The following is a 27,146-nucleotide window of genomic DNA, read 5'->3' on the forward strand; positions in this document are numbered from 1 at the left end:
TTCCTATTTTAACGATTTTAGAATGGTGCAGAATCTGCTGATGAAGAAACAGTGAATAATGCTCATTGCACTTGTGTTAAAAAAAAACACGTAGCGTTCATTAGATTTGCATGTTGCAAATTAGTTCCTGTAGGAACTGCTTCAATTAATTGAAGATAAGTACTTATTTTTTGATAACCTGCAGTTTAACTTGTTCTGGAACTGCAACTGAACAATTCTTATTTGTTTCAGCAGATGCTAACTGACTACATTTCTAAAATTGCGATGAAGTTTTAAATTGGTTTGTTTGATGGCTTTTTATAGCTATTTTACCAACTTTTAAGTGATACAGGAGTGTGTACGGTTCACTAGAATGGTATACAGTTTACACTGAAAGGTATTTTAAGTTAAAATGAATCACTTGTTACATTATACATTTTGGTTTGAATAAATTGAAACTTTTTCTGAACTGTAAAAAAACTAGAAGTTATAAAGAGCCAAGGGTTTTGGCTATTTGTCTACAAACTGGTGAGCAATAATGTATCAATGAGTTAAAGGAATGGTAGAGTATAAACTTAATCATTGCTCAGAATGCCTTTCAGGAATGAGAACACTAATAGAATCAAAAATAAAAGGGGCTGTGAGAGATTTTTATATGGGTGGGGGGGGGGGTTATTGATAACACAGTTTGCCAACACTTGCCACTACCCACCTTACATCATTATTTATAGATCCTGGCTGAAATTTAGCCATTAATCACCAGTGGGTACAGAGATCCTGCCTGTGAGGGTAAGTGCTAGGAGCTGCTATTTCCTCCTCTTTGACTGCACAGCTCTTCTCGACCTAGATAATTCTCCTTGGTAACACACTCCATGTTGGTCACCGGCAAGGTAAACAAACAACAAATAGTCCGAGTTAAGGAGGATATTGCAGCTTCCATGCTGTCTAACAGGCAGCGATGCGAGAGCTCATAGGATCTGCGTCTTTCAACGACATGTGGAGCAGCTGCTTTGACTCCCAACAACAGATCCTGGGAACTATGTGAAATAGTGTGCAGTCTTGAACTTCCTCTATCAATATTCAGAATTTGCACCACTGTAGACAGCCTTTCCACATTAGTGTGCCATTGCTGTAAGAACACCTTCTGAGGGTATGTTTTGGCAAAGGTTTGGCAATGTTTCTTGAATATAATTCTCCTATGATTTAGAAATATTGTCTATTCGGTTTTTATTTATCTGAATGAACAGAGCTCAATGTTAATAATGGAAAGTAAAGTAACAGTGGAGTGGGAGTGCCCTTTGCAATACATCTTATGGTGGGTGTGGGGGGATGGAGCTTTGGATGAGGAATGGGGAAGTGAGAGGGTTGGGAATATGATGGGAAGGAGTTGAAGTGAAGTGTTTGTGCAATGGCAATATGAGTGGAAAAGGGAACTAGGTTTTACATGAGGTGTACCTGGGTATGACTCTAAACTGCAACCGGTGATGAAGCTCTGATTGGGGACTTTCAGAGCTTTGGAGAAAATGGAGTTACCCCTTCATTGCTCCCAGGGCCGCTCTGACCCGGAACAGTAGCACCTGTAAGGATTCCTGTTCAGGATTCGAGCGAAGGCCAATGGCAGATCTGGCAGGTTCAGTAACAACTTATGACGGAGAAGGCGGATGAGCTAGGACCCTCAAATGTCAATGGCTATAGTACAGGGGAATGAACATTTAGGAAGAGAAATGGCAATTTCTTTAGTTCGCCCAATGGTAGGCAATAGCAAACTACTGTTACTAGATACTGGGTTTCCTAGAATCTATTTGCTAAGAAAACAATGGTCAAACTCAAGATGTATCACACAACAGCGTCAAGAGGATCTTCAAAACAATTCTGAAGACGCTTCGCTGGGTAGGGTTGGGTTGGGTTGATTCTGGTCAGGGGATCCCCGACCGTCATCAAGCTACTGTTCATAAAATTCAAGTAACACAAAAGAAAATTACTGCCACTTGGAATGTAAGAACCCTATATCAAGCAGGAAGATTGGACAATGTGATAAATGAAATGGAAAGACTAAAGATTAACATCATGGGAATTAGCGAAGTTCATTAGATAGGTGCTGGAACATGTTAGATTAGAAATAAAACACTAGTTTATTCTTGTGAAACATCCCATACTAATGGAGTAGGAATTCTTATGGATGAAAACATGGCAAAAAGTGTTGTCAGATATTGGGCAATATCAGAAAGAGTCCTCTTTGTTAGATTCAGAGGACAGCCATTTGATTTAGCAATTATGCAGGTATATGCACCAACAAGAGATGGAACAAATGAAGATATAGATAAATTCTATGAAGAGCTTGAACAACCAAAGAATGGATGCAAATCTCAAGGTATTGTTATTGTCGTGGGAGATCTAAATGCTAAAGTAGGACAAGGTGCTGATGGAAATACCATAGGAAAATTTGGACTAGGGGAAAGAAATGAAAGAGGTGAGAAATGGGTAGAATGGTGCAAGGTGAATAATCAGGTCATTATGAATACCTACTTTAAAAAACATCCAAGATGCTTGTGGACCTGGAAGAGTCCAGGTGATAACACTAGAAATCAAATTGACTTTATTACTATAAACCAAAGATTTAGAAACTCAGTGACTCACTGCAAAATATATCCAGGTGCAGACTGTAATAGTGACCATAACCCAGTAGTATGTCATGTAAAAGTAAAACTTAAAAAACTAAAGAAGCAAAATCTGAACAATCCCTGACTACTTGCAATTAATTAAAAAAGAAAACTTACAAAAATTTACGATTGACGTAAGGAATAGATTTCAAATTCTAGAAATAGAATCTGTTGAAGATGATAGCAATCATGTAGAAATGAAGTTTAACTCTCTAAAGGATGCCTTGCTAGAATCAGCAAAGTCAGTGATTCCTAAAAAAAGAAAAAAGCACAAAGAATAAATGGATGACAGATGAAATCAAAAATCTAATGGAAGAAAGCAAATCCTATAGAATATAAGTCCTTAGATAAAAAAAGTTAAAAGCTTATGTCAAAAAGCCAAAGAAGAATGGTAAAACCAGGAATGTGAGCAAATAGAATCCCTATTACTGATCCAAAAAGGTTACATCAACAAATCAAGAATATCACTGGTAAAAAGCTCCTCTGTTCTTCAGGTGGATGTTTGAAAGCAAAGGATGGTACCATTATCATGGAGAAAGGTTAGATTGTGAACAGATGGACTGAGTATATTCAGGAATTGTTTGAAGACGATCGAGGCGAAAAACCAGAAATTAAGAAAAACACTGAAGGTCCAAGTATTTTAAAATCTGAAGTTCGTAATGCAATAAATAAAATGAACGAAGGAAAGGCAGCAGGCCCTGAAGAATTAGTAATAGAACAAACTATCGCCCTTGAAGATTATGGAATTGAAAAACTTACTGATTTAATCAATGAAATTTATGAGACTGGAATAATACCAGAAGAGATGAAAAAATCGGTATTTATCACTCTTCCTAAGAAACCTGGAGCAATAGAATGTGAATTACATAGGACCATAAGTTTAATGAGTCATATCACCAAGATACTTCTAAGAATTTTGATGACAAGAGCCAAAAGAAAGATTCAAGCTGAAATAGGCAAAGAACAATGTGGTTTTGTGAAAGGCAAAGGTACAAGAAACGCAATATTGATGTTAAGGATACTATCAGAACGGCCTATTCAAGTGCAAAAAGATTTGTTTGTTTTATCGACTACACAAAAGCATTTGATAAAGTGAAGCACAATAGGTTATTTGAAATATTACAGAAAACACTAGATCTAGATTCAAAAGACCTCCGCCTAATGAGAAATCTGTACTGGGAACAAACTGCCGCTGTAAGAATAGATGGAGAAGTGAGTCAGTTTACGAAAATCAAGAGAGGCGTGAAACAAGGGTGTGTTTTCTCCCCTGATTTGTTTAATGAATCAAAGTTGGTGGTGAAAACATCAGTAATTTCACATATGCAGATGACACTGTTAATTGCAAGTACAGAGGAAGAACTACAAAACCATAGATATAATTGTTGAAGAAAGTGCATAAATGGGTCTATCTATCAATTGCAAAAAGACAGAATGTATGGTGATGTCCAAAAAGAAGGAGAATCCTATCTGCAGGCTGAGAATGAACAGGAAAGACATAAAACAAGTACAGAACTTTTGTTACTTAGGAAGCTGGGTGACATCAGATGGCAGGTGCGACGTCATCAAAAGAAGAATGGGGATGGCAAAAGACACCTTTACGAGCATGAAGAGTATACTGACCATTACTAAACTAGGCGTGACAACCTGCCTCAGAGTACTGAAATGTTACATTTATCCAGTTATGTCATATGGCTTAGAATGTTGGACAATATCTACATGAAGAAATGAATTGTAGCAGCAGAGATGTGGTTTTTGAGGAGGATGCAAAGAATATCATGGACGAAACGAATAATAAGGATGTTATGAACAGAGCAAACAAAAAGAGAAATAATATATGAGATCATGAAAAGGCAATCTGGAAGAAGGGACTGAGTATAGTTTATCTAAGTTTACTGATGATACTAAATTGAGTGGAAAAGCAAATTGTACAGAAAATGCAGAGAGTCTGCAGTGAGATATAGATAGGTTGAGTGTGTAAGGGTTTTGCAGATAGAATACAATGTTGGTAAATGGAAGGTCATCCACTATAGAAGGAAAAATGGAAGAGCAGATTATTATTTAAATAGTAAAAAATTGCAGCATGCTGCTGTGTCGAAGGACTTGTTATCTTTGCATGAATCACACAAGGTTGGTTTGCGGGTGCAGCAGGCCATCCAGAAGGCAAATATTATGTTGGTCTTCATTGGTAGAGGGATTGAATTTAAGAGCAGGGTGGTTATGCTGCAACCATACAGGGTACTGATGAGGCCGCACCTGTAGTACTGTGTGCAGTTCTGGTCTCCTTACTTGAGCAAGGATATACTGGCTTTGGATGTGGTACAGAAGAGGTTCACCAGGTTGATCCCAGACATGAGGGGGTTAGACTATGAGGTGAGATTGAGTGGCCTGGGACTGTACTCGCTGCAATTGAGGAGAATGAGAGGAGATTTTATAGAAACATATAACATGAAAGGGGTAGATAAAATAGAGGCAGGAAAGTTGTTTCCACTGGTAGTTGAGACTAGAACTAGAGGTCCATGGTCTCAAGATTCGGGGGAGTAGACCTAGGATGGAAATAAGGAGGAACTGCCTTCCCCAGAGGGTAGTGAATCTGTGGAATTCTCTGCCCCATAAAGCAGTGGAGGCTACCTTCGTAAATATATCTAAGACAAGGTTGGATAGATTTTGTGCATAGTAGGATTATTGGGTAAAGGCAGGTAGGTGGAGATGAGTCCATGGCCAGGTCAGCCATGAGCTTATTGAATGGTGGAACAGGCTCATTGGATGGCCTACTCCTCCTATTTCTGAGGTTGTGTTCTCCAGGGTACATTTGTAGAAGTTGACATGTGTTGTGAAATTTGTTTTGTGCCAGCAGTGCAAAGTAAGACAAAAAATATATAAAAAGGACAAATTGTGCAGAAGTGGAATAGTGAGGTAGTGTTCTTGGTTTCATGGACCATTCAGAAATCTTATAGAGGGGAAGAAACTGTTCCTAAAATGTTGAGTGTACATCTTCAGGCTCCTGGACTTCCTCCCTGATGGTAGGAATGAGAAGAGGGCATGTCCTGGATGGTGAGGCATCACTTCTTGAAAATGTCCTTGATAGTGGGGAAGCTTGTACACATGATGGAGCTGACTGTCTACAATCGTCTGCAACCTATTTCAGTCCTGTCCATTGGCACCACCAACCACTCGAAATGCTCTCTGCGGTACATCTCTAAAATCTGTTAGAGTCTTTGACATATCAAATCTCTGAAAACTCTTAATGAAGTAGAGGTGCTGGTTTGTCATCCTCATGATTTCATCAATATATTGGACCCAGGAGAGATCCTCTGAGAAATTGATATCCAGGAACTTGAAGCTATTGATGGTTTCTGACTTCCCCTTCCTGAAGTCCACAATCAGTCCTTTATTTTGCTTACTTTGAGTACAAGGTTGTGACTCTACTGAGTCAGGTGACCTATCTCACCCTCGTACTCCTCCTTGTTGTTGTCTGAGGCTCTGCCAACATCAATGGTGTTATTAGTGAACTTATAGATGGCAATTGAACCTTGCCTACCCACATAATCATGAGGATAGATGAAATAAGCACTGGGCTAAGCATGTATCCAGGAGCTACGTCTTCACTGTTGTCGGAGAGGAGAAAATTTGTTACCGATTTCCACTGACTAGTCTGCCGATGAGCAAGTCAGGGATCTAGTTGCATACGGAGATACAGAGGGCCGGGTTTTGAAGCTTGCTGATTAGTATTGAGGAGGTGGTGGTGTTGAACTCTTGAGTTTGTGACGACAGACCAAATTATCAGAAGATTGATGCCGATAAGAGGACAATGGGGGAACATTCAGAAATGTCAATGAGAGACGAGAGGGATTAACGAAAAGGAGACACAGTTCCGAGTATTGTCAGAGACCGGTTTGCTTTGAACCTGAACTGTTTGAAGTTTGATGGACAGGCGATACCCCAGCAGGGGGATAAAAGGAACAGGTTCGCTAAGGCAAGAGACACACAACTCCACGAGGTAATGAGACCCTGGAAGCGGTGTGCCCCCCACAAGTTGGTGGGAGTTTTGGAGGTCTGGTCGCAGGAACCTGGTGTGTGTGTCCGCCCTTGCCTGGGTGCCGGGTTCACAGCAGAAGAACGATCGTATCTGGAACAGAGGGGTCACAGTCGGTGACCTCAGAAGACATTAAAAAGGGCTCACGCCGAAAGCTAACTGCGAGGAATATCGAAGGTCTGTTTGGAATCCGATTTGCATATTCATTCGTTTTCTCTCTCTCTCTCTCTCTCTCTCCCCCCAACGGCACGACGGCGATTGCTGCGAACTGAACTAAACTGAACTCTGTGTCACTTGTGACTGATCATTTTACCCCTAGACTGCGATAGAGCTTGATTGATCCTATTATCCTAGTTCCGTGTACATGTGTGTTTATTCATTGCTAACCTGTTGCATTTATATCCTTGCCATTAGAGTACTGTGTTGCTTATTTCTTTAATAAAACTTCCTTAGTTCCAGTAATCCAGACTCCAACTAAGTGGTCCATTTCTGCTGGTTTGGCAACCCAGTTACGGGATATGTAACAAGTTATAATTAATAAGCAACATCCTAACATAGTTGTCAGTTGTCTAGGTGGTCCAAGGTCAATGAGTAGGCAAATTCCACAAGGTCAAGGTCCTTGCTCAGGTAGGAGTTAATTCCAGCCATCACCAACTTCTCTAAGCATATCATGACACTATAGCTGAGTGCTACTGGCGGATAGTCATTGAGGTAGCTCGTCCTGCTCTTCTTGGGCACTGATATGATTGATACCCTTTTGAAGTAAGTAGGTACTGCCAACTGCGGCAGTGAAAGATTGAAGATGTTCTTGAACAGTTGATCAGCACACATGTTCAGTACCTTGCGAGGTTCACTGTCTCAAAAGCTGTTGAGATACCAACCTCTAAGTCAGGTCACAGGTTTGTCAGATGCCTGGGGGAGGGGGGTGGGATTCACACAGATGTAATTTTATTCTCCTTTTCAAGGCATGCATAAAAAGCAATGAGCTCATTGGGGACTGAAGCATAATAGCCATTTATGCTGTTAGCTTTTGTGTTATAAGAAATAATAAAATGCAAACCCTGCTCTTACTGTTGTGTATGTGATTGTACCGCTAAACTTCACATTCTTTATTATGATTCTTTTCACATAGAAACTGATGTGAATACGTTTTCAGTTTATTAATTTTGCTTAAAGAAATGTTTTCCCAATAAGTAACCCATTTTCTAAATTGTATAATAGCTTCACAGACTTAACACACAAATCATGTTGAGCATGTAGAGACAGACTTGAGGGGCAGAATAGCCAGCGTGTGTTGCCATGTTCCAAATGTTGGTATATTAAATCACAAAAAGGATAAATGATAAAAGTACTCTAATGTACTCTTAAGTGCTCACAGTCCTCTTGAAGCTCTTCCAGCCATAATATATCTTAGTGCTCTAGGGCTCATCTACTTCTCTTTATTCAGCAGTATGGAAGATAAATGGCTTTAATAATGTGTAAAAATTCTAAGTACATTACATTTTGATTAGTAAGAAATTTTGCTACATATAATGCTGACACAAAAGGACATTTATAAAAATTTGCCAGCTGAGTGTAATTAAAGCCTGTTGATAATGTTCATTCTATTTACAATGTTAAATATTTGAAGGAGGCAAACTGAATAACTGTAGGTAATTAGAGAATCCTCAGTGAAGCTGATGTGTACTACTTAAACTGGTGTGTGTTGGAATTTCATGAGTTACCCATGTGGTTGTATCAGTCTTTAGTACCACAACAATATTCCATTGCTACTGAAGATTTAAGAGTGGGCTTAGACAATTAATTTATAAAGATAAATTTTGATTACGTATGTACTGTTTTGAGCTGTTTGAAGTATGATTGAATTACGATTCAATATCTTTATTCAGGCTGAGGAAGAAAATGAAGATCTTGTTCTTGAAGAAGTGGATGTCCTTATACCTGAAGAGGTTAGAACTTCTAATTGGCTGAGGTTTTCCTCTACATTTAATTAATTTTCTCCTTTTTCCCCCAAAGTCGTGACTTCTTGTTGGGTCTATAGGTGTTAGTCACTTTTATCAATAAGTTCGTGGCCTAATGTGGAAGGAGTCAATCTTAGAAAACCTAGCACATTTATTTTTCAACATAGTCCCCTCCTACATGTACACACTTAGTCCAACGGTCGTGGAGCATATGGCTCCCTTCTTTGTAGAAGTAGTCCACAGCAGGGGTGATTGATGTTCGTGGCCTAAGGTAGAAGGAGATGAGTTATACAGCTCTCATTACATGCACATGCAGTTCAACTCTTCGAGTGATTACTCATTAGTTAACCATCAGGGGTGATTGATAAGTTCGTGGCCTAAGATAGACAGCGTTATTAACTTCAAACTTTCTGCGTAATCACTCAGAGTTGACCTGCATGTGCATGTAACGAGAGCTGTATAACTCAACTCCGCCTACCCTAGGCCATGAAGTTATCAATCACCCATCTGTGAACACTTTCTAGAGGTCCAAGATCTGTATGCTCCACAACTGCAGGACTAAGTGTGTAAATGTATGTTGAAAAAAATAAATGTGCTAGGTTTTGTAAAACTGACTCCTCCTACCTTAGACCACGAACTTATCAATCACCTCTCGTACATTTTATCCAGGTGATCAGGAGCACTGCACAACAGATAAATGGCAGTGGATGGTGTGGAGTGGGGCATGCAGATAACCTTTATATTCATTCATAATTATTGGCAAGCACAGCATTTATTGTGCTCCTTTAATCCTCCTTGGTGAGGTAGTGATGAGCTTCACCCTCTTTGAAAGTATTTAGACAGAGCTGTTAAGAATGGAGTTGCACTCCCTGGTTGGTTATCCCTGAATGAATGGTAGTATATTTCAATCAAGTTTGAGGCGACTGAAGCAATAGTCTGATGCAGGTTACTCGATAACCATTGATTTATAGACAATAGGTGCAGGAGTAGGCCATTTGGCCCTTCGAGCCAGCACTGCCATTCACTGTGATTATGGCTGATCATCCACAATCAGTACCCAGTTCCTGCCTTATCCCCATAACCTTTGATTCCGCTATCTTTAAGAGCTCTATCCATCTCTTTCTTGAAAGCATCCAGAGACTTGACCTCCACAACCTTCTGGGGCAGAGCATTCCGTACATCCACCACTCTCTGGATGAAAAAATTTTTCCTCAACTCTGTTCTAAATGACCTACCTCTTATTCTTAAACTGTGGCCTCTGGTTCTGGACTCACCCATCAGCGGGAACATGCTTCCTGCCTCCAGCGTCTCCAATCCCTTAATAATCGTATATGTTTCAATAAGATCCCCTCTCAACCTTCTAAATTCCAGAGTATACAAGCCCAGTCCTGCCATCCCGGGAATTAACCTTGTGAACCTACGCTGCACTCCCTCAATAGCAAGAATGTCCTTCCTCAAATTTGGAGACCAAAACTGCACTCAGTACTCCGGATGTGGTCTCACCAGGGCCCTGTACAGCTGCAGAAGGACCTCTTTACCCTTATACTCAATTCCCCTTGTTATGAAGGCCAGCATGCCATTAGCTTTCTTCACTGCCTGCTGTACTTGCATGCTTGCTTTCAGTGACTGATGTACAAGAACACCTAGATCTCGTTGTACTTCCCCTTTTCCTAACTTGACTCCATTTAGATAATAATCTGCCTTCCTGTTCTCACCACCAAAGTGGATAACCTCACACTTATCCACATTAAACTGCATCTGCCATGCATCTGCCCACTCACCCAGCCTGTCCAAGTCACCCTGCATTCTCATAACATCCTCCTCACATTTCACACTGCCACCCAGCTTTGTGTCATCGGCAAATTTGCTAATGTTACTTTTAATTTCCTCATCTAAATCATTAATATATATTGTAAACAGCTGCGGTCCCAGCACTGAACCCGGCGGTACCCCACTGGTCACTGCCTGCCATTCTGAAAGGGACCCATTAATCGCTACTTTTTGTTTTCTGTCAGCCAGCCAATTTTCAAGCCATGTCAGTACTCTGCCCCCAATACCATGTGTCCTAATTTTGCCCACTAATCTCCTATTTGGGACTTTATCAAAGGCTTTCTGAAAGTCCAAGTACACTACATCCACTGGCTCTCCCTTGTCCATTTTCACAAGTTACATCCTCAAAAACTTCCAGAAAATTAGTCAAGCACGATTTCCCCTCCGTAAATCCATGCTGACTCGGACCGATCCTGTTACTGCTATCCAGATATGTCGTAATTTCATCTTTTATAATTGACTCCAGCATCTTTCCCACCACCGACGTCAGGCTAACCATTCTATAATTCTCTGTTTTCTCTCTTCCTCCCTTCTTGAAGAGAGGGACAACATTAGCCACCCTCCAATCCACAGGAACTGATCCTGAATCTATAGAACATTGGAAAATGATTACCAATGCGTCCACAATTTCTAAAGCCACCTCCTTAAGTACCCTGGGGTACAGACCATCAGGTCCCGGGGACTTATCAGCCTTCAGACCCAGCAGTCTATCCAACACCATTAATATAAATTTCCTTCAGTTCATCCATTACCCTAGGTCCTTTGGCCACTATTATATCTGGGAGATTGTTTGTGTCTTCCCTAGTGAGGACAGATCCAAAGTACCTGTTCAACTCGTCTGCCATTTCCTTGTTCCCCATAATAAATTCACCCGTTTCTGTCTTCAAGGGCCCAATTTTGGTCTTAACTATTTTTTTTCCTTTTCACATACCTGAAGAAGCTTTTACTATCCTCCTTTATATTCTTGGCTAGTTTACCTTCGTACCTCATTTTTTCACCGTGTATTGCCTTTTTAGTTACAGTTTAGTTGAAGTTTACTATTTCAAATTCTCCTCTTGAGATATGAGGACTGTAGAGACCCATGTAAGCATTACTTGCTGCAAAAGATTGTTTGGATTAGAGCTTCAAACTGCAGTGAGATGAGAGTAGTATACTAGTAACGAATAATCTTAATGGAATGTATGCAAATAACATAATTTAATAATGGATATGTTATTAGGATGAAGACCTGGTATAACTTGAGCGTGACTTTTCTGTGCACAGGTTCACCCTGATGATCAAAAGCCTTGAAAATCAAGAATGGAAAGCTTGACAAAGTCTTCCATGGCTGTTCTCTTTGCAATTTTTAACTCAATATGCCTTTTTCATTGGTATAGTTTAACTCTTCACTGGATAGTCCCACCAATCACGCTGGTGGATGTAGACATACTTTTGTTTAGCATCCATTAGGTTGAATAGGTACAATTAATGTCAGAGAAATGTATACAATATACATTCTGAAATTCTTTCTCTTTGCAAACATCCACAAAAACAGAGAAGTGCCCCAAAGAATGATTGACAGTTAAATGTTAGAACCCCAAAGCCTCTCCAGCTCCCCCTCCCATGCATGCAGCAGGAGAGTGACGACCCCCCCACATGCAAAAAAGCATCTGCACCCTCCACCGAGCACTCAAACCTGCAGCAAAGCATCAAAGATACAGACTTGCAGCACCCCAAAGACTACTCGTTCACCCAGTAATTCGACATACCACAGTCTCTCCCTCTCCCTCAGGGAAAGAGGTATCCCCGTTTCACAGCGAGAGGAGAGACATAACAAAATAATTCACTTCTTCCAAACTCTGTGCCCAAAGAACGTGGGTCTCTGGGCACACAGCCAACAGCCAACTTGCTGCTTTCGATCTTCCATGTATTCTCATGACACATTGAACGGCGGCACCAACCTCGAATCCACCAGCCTCCAGAGCCACGAAAATCTGACACACCAAAGGCACACTGGTATTCCAGGCCACGTTTTTATATGACTCTGAAAACTAGTGCTATTTGTGCACTGAATATTTGTTGGTACCATCATGTGATTTTTTTATTCTTCAGGTGTCTTTTTGTTAAACTGTTAATAAGATGCACTTTCCCTAATGCTCTGCATTAGGATTCATGAACTACATTGTTTCATAACTGTTTTTCTAAGAATGAAACTTGATCACTTCAGCAATTTCATGATTTTAAAAAAAATGTTTTAAACTGATATTTCAGGAAGCCGAAGAGGATGAGAATGAAAAAGGTATGTTGCAGTCGCCACACCTTTTGCAAAGTTTGTATGTTCCCTTTAATTTACCATGATTTGTACTGTATCTTATGAGTAGATGAAGGTTGGAAAGCCATTACAAGGCACTGGAACTTGCATAAAAAGGAATTAATGAACTACTATTTTGTGGAAAGTTTATATTTTTTAAAAACCTAAATGTGACTTGTAAAAAGGTGCAAACCTAGACTTGCCAGTTACAGTAGTGTATGTATGAATATGCACAGCACAAATTAAGGCATAATGATTTCCATTTATTTCTGCCAATCAAAAGCTACCAATGCTTTTCATCTGCTTCAGAAAACCTAATGTATTCTCTCCTCATCACAATATAGATGGTCAAATCATATTGATATTAAACAGATGGGATAATACCAGATAATTTGTTTTCTTTCCCTTGATGTTGGAGCGATTTTTGTACTGGAGAAATTGAATTTCATTTCATCAAATTGTCCATCAGTTCTCTGCTTTCACAATTAAGGAAAAGTATGGTCATTACTACTGATTGTCACATGCATTTCTTTTACTTGCACTACTAGAATTGGTAGTCTGGAATCTGAAGAGTAGAGAATCTGATTTTTTTTGTAGTAAACATAGTTGGTACAGTGAAACAAATTAAATAGAGGAAAAACCAATGAATATTGATTGGCTTTGGAACTGTGGAGGACTCAGAATATCAATGTAACATTTTGGACAAAAGAACTGTTGGAAGACTGTCACTGCTGTGTAATTGACATGGGAAATGAAAAGTGATGTTTATTTCACCGAAGACTAACATCCTGATGGTTTTGACATCCATTATCCATAATGTGTGATATGAAGATGGACAGTTGAATTCTGTGAGATGTGGTATAGAGTGTGGAACTATTTTGAAGATGGTGGATGCCCTTCAGAATGTGGATGAACACAATGGACAGCATGGCTTGCATGGACCATTTCATAAAGTGAATTCTGTCAGAAATACATGAATGCCAAATCGAAGATCTTGTTGGACAGTGACACTTTTCTGAAGTGATAAATGCAACCAGAAACAAACCTTGGCTGGATAAAGACAAGGATTGGAAATGGGATTCATTTGCCAAAGAATATCTCCTCCTAAGGATGTTTGTATTACAATGGAAAACTTTGTGTTAAAGGTATTGAACTTAACAACTTTGTCAATGAAGAATTCAGATTTACATGCACCTTGTAGTTTTCTAACCTTCTCATTTTAGGTAAATTGTATTTTTTGATATCAATGATAAGGTCACCTTCTAGGTAAACGTTTTGACATTTAAACCTGTATTTTGCCATGTTTATTCCTGTTAAATCCCTCAGATGTAGATGATATAGATGACGGTTCTCGTGAAGTGTCTAAATTTCTACCTTCAGAGCAAGGCCTTGCTGAGGCTCAACAAACAATTCAAGATGAAACTGAACTTAATGCATCTTTGAAAGAAGTGGATGATGACAATATATCAGTCACAATCCAAGCTGAAGATGCCATCACATTGGACTTCGATGGTGATGACCTCTTGGAAACAGGTAAAACACTGAAAATTCCAGAATGTGAGAATAAAACCATTGCTGAAAAGGAGTGCCAGTCCCAGGAGGATATGAAGGGAGAAGTCAAAAATGATGGAAAGAAAGAAAAAATCCACAAGGAAGGAAGAAAGGAGGAAGGAGCTAAAGCAGAGTCAGCGAAGAAGGAGACCAGAGAAGGGTCCAGAAAAGTTGAAGCTGGAGAGAAAGAGAAAGATTCTTCAAAGAAAGGCCCCTCATCTTCTGGGGCATCCAGTCAAGCAAAGAGGTTTGTTTTTCTATGTCAATTTATGATACTGAGTACCAACAGTAAGATCAGTCTGCATTTGTGAGTAATCATGGTTCTTAAGCTGAGAACTAACAGTATCTTGCAATTCATTTTAAAAGGATTTTCATGTTTTTTTTTTCAAGACACATGCAAGACTGACATTTTTTGCTATTGTATTTTTTTATTCTCTGCACATGTTAGTTTTTGTAATGTCAGGTTTTTTTGTTTTTGTTGAAAATTTACAAGAATTTTTTTTAAAAGCCTTGTTGATCCTGAACAATCGGTACATTGGTGTGAAAATTTTACAATCAAGTAAGGAGAATTCTTGCATAAGGAATCAAATCCACCACTCCTGATTTACTGGAGAAGATTGTGATTTGCTTACTGAGTAGAATTGGCACAAATCTAGATCTTCATTCAGCTTTGGAAAGTCAATGCAAGAGTCGATTTTGGAACCATTCTGTTCAAATGTAGGCCTTGTGGCTTCGGTATATCTGTGACCAAAAATGCTTAATTTTATAATTTTGTCTGTAATCATTTTAGTTTTGGTGCTTTTTAGGGGAAAATTGTGTTGTTTTGTGCTAATAAATACTTCTAGTACTACTTTGGAAAAACTACCTCCATTTTTTTTATTTGAACTAGTGTTTCCTTTATTCTAACATTATTTTGTGTTCATAGTTCAAGTAAGGATTCGAAAGATAAGAATGCTTCTAAAGATGAAAAAGGTAAGACCATATTAACCAAAGTGTTTTCAAATTATGCTGAAAATGTTAATTTCTGTGAAATGTTGGAAGTTCAAGTGACATTAATGTTTGACGGTTGAGTAAGTGAAAGAGGTGATTTTGCAACTTAGGATGGAGCGAGGTGAAAATATGACCACTATTGTAAAGAGTAAATGTCAGAATTGGAAGACCACATCTGAGGGTTTGGAGGGACTTCAGATTGGTGATGGGTTGTGCAATTTGAAAATGAGGATGAGAAGTCAAAAACAGATATTACTGACCAGAGAGTCATTGTGGGTCAGTGGACATATTGTGGATGTATGGATATGATCTGCAGTTCAGAGATGTAAAACCTGGATGCTTTGAACATACTCAAATAAGTTAGCGTCAAGATAATGATTTTATTTTTTTGATTCCTATCATAGGAGCTGGTAATAGCAATACTGGGACCAGCAGCGGCAGCACTAGCAGCTCTTCCAAAAACCTATGGATTAGTGGCTTGTCCTCAAATACAAAAGCAGCTGATCTAAAAAATTTGTTTAGTAAATATGGCAAGGTATATACCTGTTTTTCTCTCGAGTAAACTTTTTTTTTAAGTATTGTGAAATTGTGATTCATTATTTGTATTTCTTACTTTTTAATATAGGTTCTGAGTGCCAAAGTAGTAACCAATGCGCGGAGTCCTGGTGCTCGATGTTACGGATTTGTGACCATGTCTTCAAGTGCAGAAGTGACTAGGTGTATTTCTCATCTTCATCGCACAGAGCTTGATGGACAGCAGATTTCTGTTGAAAAGGTAATTATTCCAAAAGATTTTTTTTAAACTATGGAAGTAAGTGATCACTTCACATTTCTTTAAAAAAACAAATTAAAGATGAAATAGGTGTATATTTCCAAGCAGCTATTACCTCCAGATATTAATGGATGTAGATGTGTTTAATGTGCGTATGTCAGACTTCATACAAGTCTGTTAAGACCATAAGGCTTGTCATAAATCTTCTGACTCCTCTATTATGGAGTTCTATTGTTGCATAAAGAACAATTTGTACTTGAAGAGAATTTGATTTCAGCACAAGTTAGGAAAGCAGTGCCGTTGATTAGTCAATGGAGAATAGTGACAAAAGTTTAGAAAAGCCACGTGCTGAGGATTTTAGTGTGGTCGATGGCATCAGTTTGTTACAAAAGATCAATAAATCAAATGAATTACAGTGGATTCCAGTTAACTGGGACACATCAGACCAAGTATATTTTGCCCCGTTTAGCCAAAGTTTGATGGAAATAGTTTAAGGTATAGAAAAAGACAAACTGAATTACAAATTAGAACACTAGCGATACTATTTCAGTACTAAAAAGCTGTGTATTAGTGCCTAATAGATATCAGCAGAGGAATTCATCCAGTGTACATTGCTGTGTTCTTTTGAATGACTGCAAATGAACAAAATCGGCAGACACCTAATGGAGGTAATAGATTGCCTTCATACAGTGCTTTTAATGATTGCATCATTCAAATCTTCATTCTCATTATAACATTCAAGGTGATTGTTGATACCTTCAGATTCTTCATAGTTCCTGAATTGTTGAAGTTGTGAAGTTGTTACACTTTCACTCCCAGCCATTTCTGGCATCTCTAAGTCTGAATGTTTGAAACTGCAGTAAGCAAAGTTGTCTGAATTGTGTCTCTGCTTATTTCTTGCCAAGTATTAGTGAGAAAAATCACTGCTTTTTGAACACAAACACACACAACTGACTATATTTAGAAAACTAAGCATGATGTAGTGTCTATAATGCCCACACAAGTGCACGCTATTGATGCTAGTTTAAAACCTGTTCGTAAACAGTCTCTTGTCCCAATTAAGCGGCATGGTGTCCCGAATAAATGAAGGGAATCCTGGCTATTTTCTCCAGTAATTTTTGTTCTTTTCAAGTTATCCCAAATAAGCGGCTGCCCAGGTTAACTGACGGCCCAATTAACTGGAATCCACAGTATAATATGGAGAATGACAAGTTAATTTTTTTTAACTGTGCTATAGTATATCTGAATCTATTAAGAGTAATCTGAAGCAACAAGGTGGTACATGGAGGTTTTCAGGCATGTGGAATGGAATATGATTTTGTCAGACTAGCTTTTAGTGACTTCATTTTAAGATGCCTTTGTGTTACTGAGGAAAAATGATGGTCCTTAGAACAGCATTTATGTTTCTTTGAGTGTAGACTAAATGAAGTTCATAAGTAATGCACCAGTTCCACCAGCCTTCCCTACTCCACTTCCACCCCTTGTATTTGAGCATTTTGTCAGCACTCATAGTTCAGGTTGATTTGAGAACATCTGCATTTAAGGCAATAAAAATTCTGATTCAAAAGTTCTAATTTAGAATTGCCTACTTTAGAAATCCAGGACTATCAGAGATGGTGAACCTCTGAAAGTATTGATTTTGTAAAGTACAAATAGTTTTATTTTTAAGCAGAATGAATAATGGGTGCTAATTGACCATTTGTGTTGTGAAAATTTAAAAGCAAGAATATTAGCATAGAAGACTGGTAAAGGTTATAGTGAAATATAGATTAATTGCAGATATGGGCAGAGAAATGGCAGATGGAGTTTAATCCAGCTAAATGTGAAGTGTGGCACCTTGGTAAGTCAAATGTAAAGAGAAGTACACTTTTAAGGGTACGACCCTTGACAATGTTCAATGAGCAAAGAAATCTTGGGGTCCAGGTCATAGCTCCCTGAAAGTGGCTACACAGGTTGATTGGGTGGTTAAGGCTTGTGGCATGCTTGCTTTTATTGGTTGAGGCAATGAGTTCAAAAGTTAGGAAGTGTTGCAGCTTTATAAAACTCTAGTTAGGCGACAACTGGAGCATTGCATACAGTCTTAGTTGCCACATTATAAGAAGGATGTCAAGACTTTGGAGAGGGCGCAGAGTTGGCTTACCAGGATGTTGTCTAGATTGGAGGGCATGTGCTACTATGAAAGGTTGTACAAATGTGGGTTGCTTTCTCTGGACTGGCAGAGGCTAATAAGGGTTATAAGATTAAGAGGCATAGATAGAGGAGGTAGACCGGAATCTTTTTCCCAGTGTTAAAATGTCTAATACCAGAGGGCATGCATTTAAAGTGAGAGGGAGTAATTCAAAGGAGGTATTGGGGGCAAGTTTTTAGACAGCATGGTGGGTGCTCGAATGTGCTGCCTGAAGTGGTAGAGGCAGATAGATGGACTGCTTTGAAGTATTTGAAACTGAGGTCGGGGTATCCAAGGTTTCAGGGAGAAGGGAGAATAAGGTTGAGAGGGATAATAAATGAAACATGGGATGGTAAAGTAAACTTGATGGACCGAATGGCCTAATTCTGCTCCTGTCTTATGGTCGTCTTTGTAGAGCAAAACTGAGAAATGAGCAGAAGTGTGAACGAATTGATATGAACTGTAGTCCACTGAAGTAAACTTTTGTAGATGGTCTGAAAGCGGACATTATCAGAATGGTCAGGTTAACAAAAACGAATTGGAATGAACCTGATACTTCATGCAGTCAGATAGTAAATATCACAAAACAAGTGGAATGAGACTTGGAAGTTCCTTGTAAGAGCACTTACAGGAAGGATTACCTATTGACCAAATATAACAGTGAGTAAGTCCCTGAAGGACAATAGATAGATACTTTATTGATCCCAAAGGAAATTATAATGTCACAGTAGCATTACAAGGGCTCGGGAATACAAATATACAAATATTAGAAGAGAAGTAAAAAAGAGTTTTTAAAAATGTTACCTCCAACAGTCTTCCCCAGCTATAGATTGACTTATTTTAGAGCCCAATGGCTAAGGGTAAGAATAACCTCATATAGCACTCTTTGGAGCAGTGCAGTTGTCTTAGTCTGTTACTGAAAGTGCTCCTCTGTTCAGCCAAGGTGGCATACAGAGGGTGAGAAACATTGTCTAGAATTGCCAGGATTTTCCGTAGGGTCCTTTGTTCTACCACAGCCTCCAATGTGTCCAATTTGACTCCTATAACAGAGCCAGCCTTTCTTACCAGTTTATTGAGCCTGTTGGCACCTGTGTTGATGCCATTGCCCCAGTACGCCACCGCATAGAAGATTGTACCAATGACAAGAGACTGGTAGAACATGTCAAGGAGAGGCCTACATACTCCAAAAGACCTCAGTCTCCTCAGAAAGAACAGTCAACCAAGTCTCCTGTGGTAAAATGGGACAGAAGACAAGGTAGTCAGTAGAGACTGGTGTAATCACCAGCCCAACCATCTACTCCAACAATTTGCAAAGACCTGATGGTAGTTTTAGCAAATGACTTCTGTTCAACAAAGGCAACTTTTTGATGCAATTAACACAATATCAAAGTAAAGGAAAAACTTAACTCTTTCCTGCAGTCCTTGCTCACCTTGATAGAGCAAAATATGTTACATTACTGATTGAAAGTAAACATGCTGAATTCTTTTTAGGTGGTGGAGCTAAGCTAATATACAGTGCCTATAAAAAGTATTTCTCCTCCCCCCTTGGAAGTTTTCAAATCTTATTGTTTCACAACATTGAATCACAGAGGATTTAATTTGACTTTTTTTGACATTGATCAACAGACTCTTTTGTGTCAAAGTGAAAATAGATCTCTATAAAGTTATCTAAGTTAATTACAAATATAAAACACAAAATAATTGATTGCATAAGCATTTAACCCCCTTCAAGTCAGTATTTAGTGTATGCACCCATGGCAGCAATTACATCCTTGAGTCTGTGTGGATAGGTCTCTATCAGCTTGGACACTTCAATTTTTCCCCATTTTTCTTTACAAAACTGCTGAAGCTCTGTTAGATTGCATGGGGATCATGAGTGAACAGTCCTTTTCAAGTCCAGCAACAAATTGTCATTTGGTTTGAGGTGTGGACTCTTTCTTTTTTCTTTTTTTTTTCTTTTTTAATCTTTTTATTTCATAAAAATAAACATAACATGGTAGTAATACAAAGTTACTGGGAGTACATTCTTATAATTAACATGAGTGATTATAAAGCCAGATAACACTTAAATGATAAAATTCTCAATCATATAGGATACAAATGAATAATATAAAACAAAGAAAAATATCTAAAAAAATTTCATGAAAAAGGAAAAGAAAATAATAACCTCCCCCCAAAAAAAACTAATCTAAACAGAATTAATCAACTAAACTAGAAAAGAAGACATGGGCTGTTTTGTAATATGGTTTAAAAAAAAGAGAAAAAAGAAAACTTTAGTGTCGAAGACTCCGTTCCTCTCAACCAACATTACAGAGAAGTAAAATAAGTTTGGAAATGGTCAGATTACATCATATGAAAACGCTGAATAAATGGCCTCCAAGTCTTTGCGAATTTAATAGAGGGGTCATAAACAACACTTCTAATTTTTTCCAAATTTAAACACAACATAGTTTGAGAAAACCAATGATATGTGGTAGGAGGATTAATCTCTTTCCAATTCAGCAAAATGGATCTTCTAGCCATTAAAGTAAGAAATGCAATCATCCGACGAGCTGAAGAGGTTAAATGATTTGATTGTATCATTGGTAACCCAAAAATAGCAGTAATTGGGGGAGGTTGTAAGTCTATATTCAAAACCGTTGAAATAATATCAAAAATATCTTTCCAATATTTTTTCAACAAAGGACATGACCAAAACATGTGAGTTAAAGAAGCTATCTCGGAGTGACATCTATCACATATAGGATTTATATAAGAGTAATAATAAGATAATTTATCTTTGGACATATGAGCCCTGTGCAGTACTTCAGTGGATGTTTAGCACATAAAGAGGATGAGTTAACTAATTGAAGAATTTTTTCCCATTTTTCAATTGGTACAGTCATCTTAAGTTCTCTTTCCCAATCAGTTTTAATTTTATTAGATACATCAGGACATAAATTCATAATTATATTATAAATAATTGCTACAACACCTTTCTGAAAAAGATTTAAATCTAAAAATTTTTTCCAAAATATCTATTGGATATAAATGTGGAAAATTAGGAGAAACAGTAATTAAAAAGTTTCTAACCTGTAGGTATCTAAAAAAAATATGAGATCTAGGTAAATTATATTTATTAGATAGTTGTTCAGAGGACATAAAACAATTATCCGAAAATAAATCACGAAATCGTACTATGCCTTTGATTTTCCAATATAAATAAGCTTGATCCATAGTGGAAGGTTGAAAAAAGAAATTAGATATAATAGGACTTGCTAAAATAAATTGGTTCAACCCAAAAAATTTTCGAAATTGAAACCATATACGTAAAGTATGCTGAACTATTGGATTATTCATTTGTTTATACAATTTAGAAAGAATAAAAGGAAGCGAAGTCCCTAAAACAGAACCCAATGAAAACCCTTGTAATGAGTTACATTCAAGATTTACCCAATGTGGACTTGAAATTACATCCAATTCCCGTAACCAAAATTTTAAGTATCAAATATTAATTGCCCAATAGTAAAATCTAAGATTCGGGAGTGCTAACCCCCCCCCCTTTTTTTTAGATTTCTGTAAATGCCTTTTACCTAGCCTAGGGTTTTTGTTCTGCCATATATATGAAGAAATTTTTGAATCAATATCACCAAAAAAAGATTTTGGAATAAAAATTGGTACCGATTGAAATACATATAAAAATTTAGACAAAATAATCATCTTGATAGCATTGATCCGACCGATCAGAGACAAAGACATTGGTGACCATTTAGTAAACAAAAGTTTAATCTGATCAATTAAAGGTAAAAAATTAGCTTTAAATAAATCTTTTATGCTTTTTCGTGATTTTAATTCCTAAATATTTAAAAGAGTCAATTTAAATGGTAAACATCCATAAATAGGAACCTGTTTATTTAGGGGAAATAATTCACTCTTATTAAGGTACAATTTATAACCAGAAAAACTACTAAATTGAGCCAACAAAGATAAAATAACAGGAATTGATTTCTCCGGATTAGAGATATATATTAACAAATCATCTGCATATAATGATAACTTATGCATTTCATTTCCGCGGGTAATACCAAAAATGTTGGGCGAGTCACGGACAGCAATTGCTAAAGGTTCAAGGGCAATATTAAATAATAAAGGACTAAGAGGGCATCCTTGCCTAGTACTGCGAGATAGACAAAAAAAGGGAGATCTTTGATTATTAGTACAAACTGAAGCTACGGGGGTATGATATAACAATTTACTCCAGGATATAAATATCGGACTAAAATTAAATTTCTTGAACACACTAAATAAATATGGCCATTCAACTCTATCAAAGGCTTTCTCAGCATCTAATGAAATAATACATTCTGGAGTGTTAAGTGAGGGGGTATAAACAATATTCAATAACCTCCTGATATTAACAGATGAATAACAGTTTTTAATAAATCCTGTTTGGTCCACAGATATAATTTGAGGTAATACCTTATCTAACCTAGTTGCTAAAATTTTTGAATCTACATTCAAAAGAGATATCGGTTTATATGATGCACAGTCAGTAGGATCTTTATTCTTTTTAAGAATTAAAGAAATAGAAGCTTCATAAAATGATTGTGGTAATTTACCCAAACTGATTGCTTCTGTGAATAATCTAGACAGCCAAGGAGAGAGAATAGAGGAAAAAGACTTTAAAAATTCCACTGTAAAACCATCTGGACCAGGTGCTTTACTGGAATTCATTGATGAGATTACAGCTGTTATTTCTTCCTCTGTAATAGGAGTTTCTAATGTTAAGCAGTCTTTGTATGATAATTTCGGAAAATTCAATTTTCTTAGAAAATCATGCATGATGTTAAAATCATGAGGAAAGTCAGAATGGTATAAAGAGGTATAAAATTCTTGAAAGGTTTTGTTTATCTCGTCATGATCAACTGTCAGAAAGTATCATCATATTTATGAATCTTAGTAACTTGACGTTTAACTGAAGTAGATTTCAATTGATTAGCTAATAATTTACCCGATTTATCACTATGAATATAGAACTCACTTCTAGTTTTCATTAATTGATTTTCGATCGAGGATGTTAATAGTAAACTATGTTCCATTTGAAGTTCAACTCTCTGTTTATAAAGCTCCTTGCTAGGAGCAATAGCATCTTTTTTATCAATTTCTTTAATTTTATCAGCCAACAAAAGTATTTCATTCTTAGTACATTTTTTCAAACCAACAGAATAGGAAATAATTTGTCTGCGGATATAAGCTTTAAAAGCATCTCATATTTTTCTGTTGGAAATTTCTTCCGTAATATTAGTTGAAAAGAAGAAATCAATCTGTCCCTTCATAAACTTAACAAAGTCCAAGTCTTGGAGCAAATTAGAATTAAATCACCATTGTCTATTAGTAGAACAAGTATCCATTAACTTAATGGAAAGTTTCATTGGAGCATGATCCGAAATGGGGATAATATCATAATTGCAGTCAGTTACAGATGGAATTAATCGAGAGTCAATAAAAAGTAGTCAATTTGAGAATAAGAACTGTAAACATGAAAAGAATGAAAATTCTTTGTCCTTTGGGTGTAGAAATCTCCAAATTTCTGAAATCCCAGAATCAGTCATAAAAGAGTTGATAAGAGTAACCGACTTATTCGGTAGAGCCAGACTACCTATGGATCTATCCATAGAAACATAGAAAATAGGTGCAGGAGTAGGCCATTCGGCCCTTCGAGCCTGCACTGCCATTTATTATGATCATGGCTGATCATCCAACTCAGAACCCTGCACCAGCCTTCCCTCCATACCCCCTGATCCCCGTAGCCACAAGGGCCATATCTAACTCCCCCTTAAATATAGCCAATGAACTGGCCTCAGCTGTTTCCTGTGGCAGAGAATTCCACAGATTCACCACTCTCTGTGTGAAGAAGTTTTTCCTAATCTCAGTCCTAAAAGACTTACCCCTTATCCTCAAACTATGACCCCTCATTCTGGACTTCCCCAACATCGGGAACAATCTTCCTACAGCTAGCCTGTCCAATCCCTTTAGGATTTTATACGTTTCAATCAGATCCCCCCTCAATCTTCTAAATTCCAACGAGTACAAGCCTAGTTCATCCAGTCTTTCTTCATATGAAAGTCCTGCCATCCCAGGAGTCAATCTGGTGAACCTTCTTTGTACTCCCTCTATGGCAAGGATGTCTTTCCTCAGATTAGGGGACCAAAACTGCACACAATACTCCAGGTGTGGTCTCACCAAGGCCTTGTACAACTGCAGTAGTACCTCCCTACTCCTGTACTCGAATCCTCTTGCTATAAATGCCAGCATACCATTCGCCTTTTTCACCGCCTGCTGTACCTGCATGCCCACTTTCAATGACTGGTGTATAATGACACCCAGGTTTCGTTGCACCTCCCCCCTTTTCCTAATCGGCCACCATTCAGATCTGTTTTCCTATTTTTGCCACCAAAGTGGATAACTTCACATTTATCCACATTAAATTGCATCCGCCATGAATTTGCCCACTCACCCAACCTATCCAAGTCACCCTGCATCCTCTTAGCATCCTCCTCACAGCTAACACTGCCGCCCAGCTTCGTGTCATCCAGAAGCTTGGAGATGCTGCATTTAATTCCCTCATCCAAGTCATTAATATATATTGTAAACAACTGGGGTCCCAGCACTGAGCCTTGCGGTACCCCACTAGTCACTGCCTGCCATTCTGAAAAGGTCCCGTTTATTCCCACTCTTTGCTTCCTGTCTGCTAACCAATTCTCTACCCACATCAATACCTTGCCCCCAATACCGTGTGCTTTAAGTTTGCACACTAATCTCCTGTGTGGGACCTTGTCAAAAGCCTTTTGAAAATCCAAATATACCACATCCACTGGTTCTCCCCTTTCCACTCTACTAGTTACATCCTCAAAAAATTCTATGAGATTCGTCAGACATGATTTTCCTTTCACAAATCCATGCTGACTTTGTCCGATCATTTCACTGTTTTCCAAATGTGCTGTTATCACATCTTTGATAACTGGCTCCAGCAGTTTCCCCACCACTGACGTGAGGCTAACCGGTCTATAATTCCCCGGTTTCTCTCTCCCTCATTTTTTAAAAAGTGGGGTTACATTAGCCACCCTCCAATCCTCAGGAACTAGTCCAGAATCTAACGAGTTTTGAAAAATTATCACTAATGCATCCACTATTTCTTGGGCTACTTCCTTAAGCACTCTGGGATGCAGACCATCTGGCCCTGGGGATTTATCTGCCTTTAATCCCTTCAATTTACCTAACACCACTTCCCTACTAACATGTATTTCCCTCAGTTCCTCCATCTCACTGGACCCTCTGTCCCCTACTATTTCTGGAAGATTATTTATTTCCTCCTTAGTGAAGACAGAACCAAAGTAATTATTCAATTGGTCTGCCATGTCCTTGCTCCCCATAATCAATTCACCTGTTTCTGTCTGTAGGGGACCTACATTTGTCTTTACCAGTCTTTTCCTTTTTTGCATATCTATAAAAGCTTTTACAGTCAGTTTTTATGTTCCCTGCCAGTTTTCTGTCATAATCTTTTTTCCCCTTCCTAATTAAGCCCTTTGTCCTCCTCTGCTGAACTCTGAATTTCTCCCACTCCTCAGGTGAGCCACTTTCTCTGGCTAATTTGTGTGCTTCTTCTTTGGAATTGATACTATCCCTAATTTCTCTTGTCAGCCACGGGTGCACTACCTTCCTTGATTTATTCTTTTGCCAAACTGGGATGAACAATTGTTGTAGTTCATCCATGCAATCTTTAAATGCTTGCCATTGCATATCCACCGTCAATCCTTTAAGTGTCATTTGCCAGTCTATCTTAGCTAATTCACGACTCATACCTTCAAAGTTACCCCCCTTTAAGTTCAGAACCTTTGTTTCCGAATTAACTATGTCACTCTCCATCTTAATGAAGAATTCCACCATATTATGGTCACTCTTACCCAAGGGGCCTCTCACGACAAGATTGCTAATTAACCCTTCCTCATTGCTCAAAACCCAGTCTAGAATAGCCTGCTCTCTAGTTGGTTCCTTGACATGTTGGTTCAAAAAACCATCCCGCATACATTCCAAGAAATCCTCTTCCTCAGCACCTTTACCAATTTGGTTCACCCAATCTACATGTAGATTGAAGTCACCCATTATAACTGCTGTTCCTTTATTGCACACATTTCTAATTTCCTGTTTAATACCATCTCCGACCTCACTACTACTGTTAGGTGGCCTGTACACAACTCCCACCAGCGTTTTCTGCCCCTTAGTGTTATGCAGCTCTACCCATATCGATTCCACATCTTCCCGGCTTATGTCCTTCCTTTCTATTGCGTTAATCTCATCTTTAACCAGCAACGCCACCCCACCTCCTTTTCTTTCATGTCTATCCCTCCTGAATATTAAATATCCCTGAACGTTGAGCTCCCATCCTTGGTCACCCTGGAGCCATGTCTCTGTGATCCCAACTATGTCATAATCATTAATAACAATCTGCACTTTCAATTCATCCACCTTGTTACGAATGCTCCTTGCATTGACACACAAAGCCTTCAGGTGCTCTTTTACAACTCTCTTAGCCCTTATACAATTATGTTGAAAAGTGGCCCTTTTTGATGCTTGCCCTGGATTTGTCGGCCTGCCACTTTTACTTTTCTCCTTACTACTTTTTGCTTCTACCCTCACTTTACACCCCTCTGTCTCTCTGCACTGGTTCCCATCCCCCTGTTGTGAACTAATCTCCTCTAGCCTAGCCTCTTTAATTTGATTCCCACCCCCCAACCATTCTAGTTTAAAGTCACCTTAGTAGTCCTCGCTAATCTCCCTGCCAGGATATTGGTCCCCCTAGGATTCAAGTGTAACCCATCCTTTTTGTACAGGTCACGCCTGCACCAAAAGAGGTCCCAATGATCCAAAAACTTG

General features: G+C 38.4%; 1 protein-coding gene across 2 annotated transcripts in view; it reads left to right on the forward strand.

Annotated features, from left to right (window-relative positions):
- The window catches only part of sltm (SAFB-like, transcription modulator), an 83,912-nt gene that overhangs the window by 17,640 nt on the left and 39,126 nt on the right, over positions 1-27,146 (forward strand). The window contains exons 5-10 of one of the 2 annotated variants that reach the window (XM_072278421.1): positions 8,562-8,621; positions 12,714-12,741; positions 14,080-14,551; positions 15,230-15,276; positions 15,699-15,829; positions 15,920-16,069. In XM_072278421.1, coding sequence (XP_072134522.1) covers positions 8,562-8,621; positions 12,714-12,741; positions 14,080-14,551; positions 15,230-15,276; positions 15,699-15,829; positions 15,920-16,069 — 888 coding nt within the window. The remainder of the gene's footprint in view (positions 1-8,561; positions 8,622-12,713; positions 12,742-14,079; positions 14,552-15,229; positions 15,277-15,698; positions 15,830-15,919; positions 16,070-27,146) is intronic. The other variant, XM_072278422.1, reaches the window with a different exon arrangement.

Source organism: Mobula birostris, chromosome 14 (genome assembly GCF_030028105.1).
Source record: "Mobula birostris isolate sMobBir1 chromosome 14, sMobBir1.hap1, whole genome shotgun sequence".
NCBI lineage: Eukaryota > Metazoa > Chordata > Chondrichthyes > Myliobatiformes > Myliobatidae > Mobula > Mobula birostris.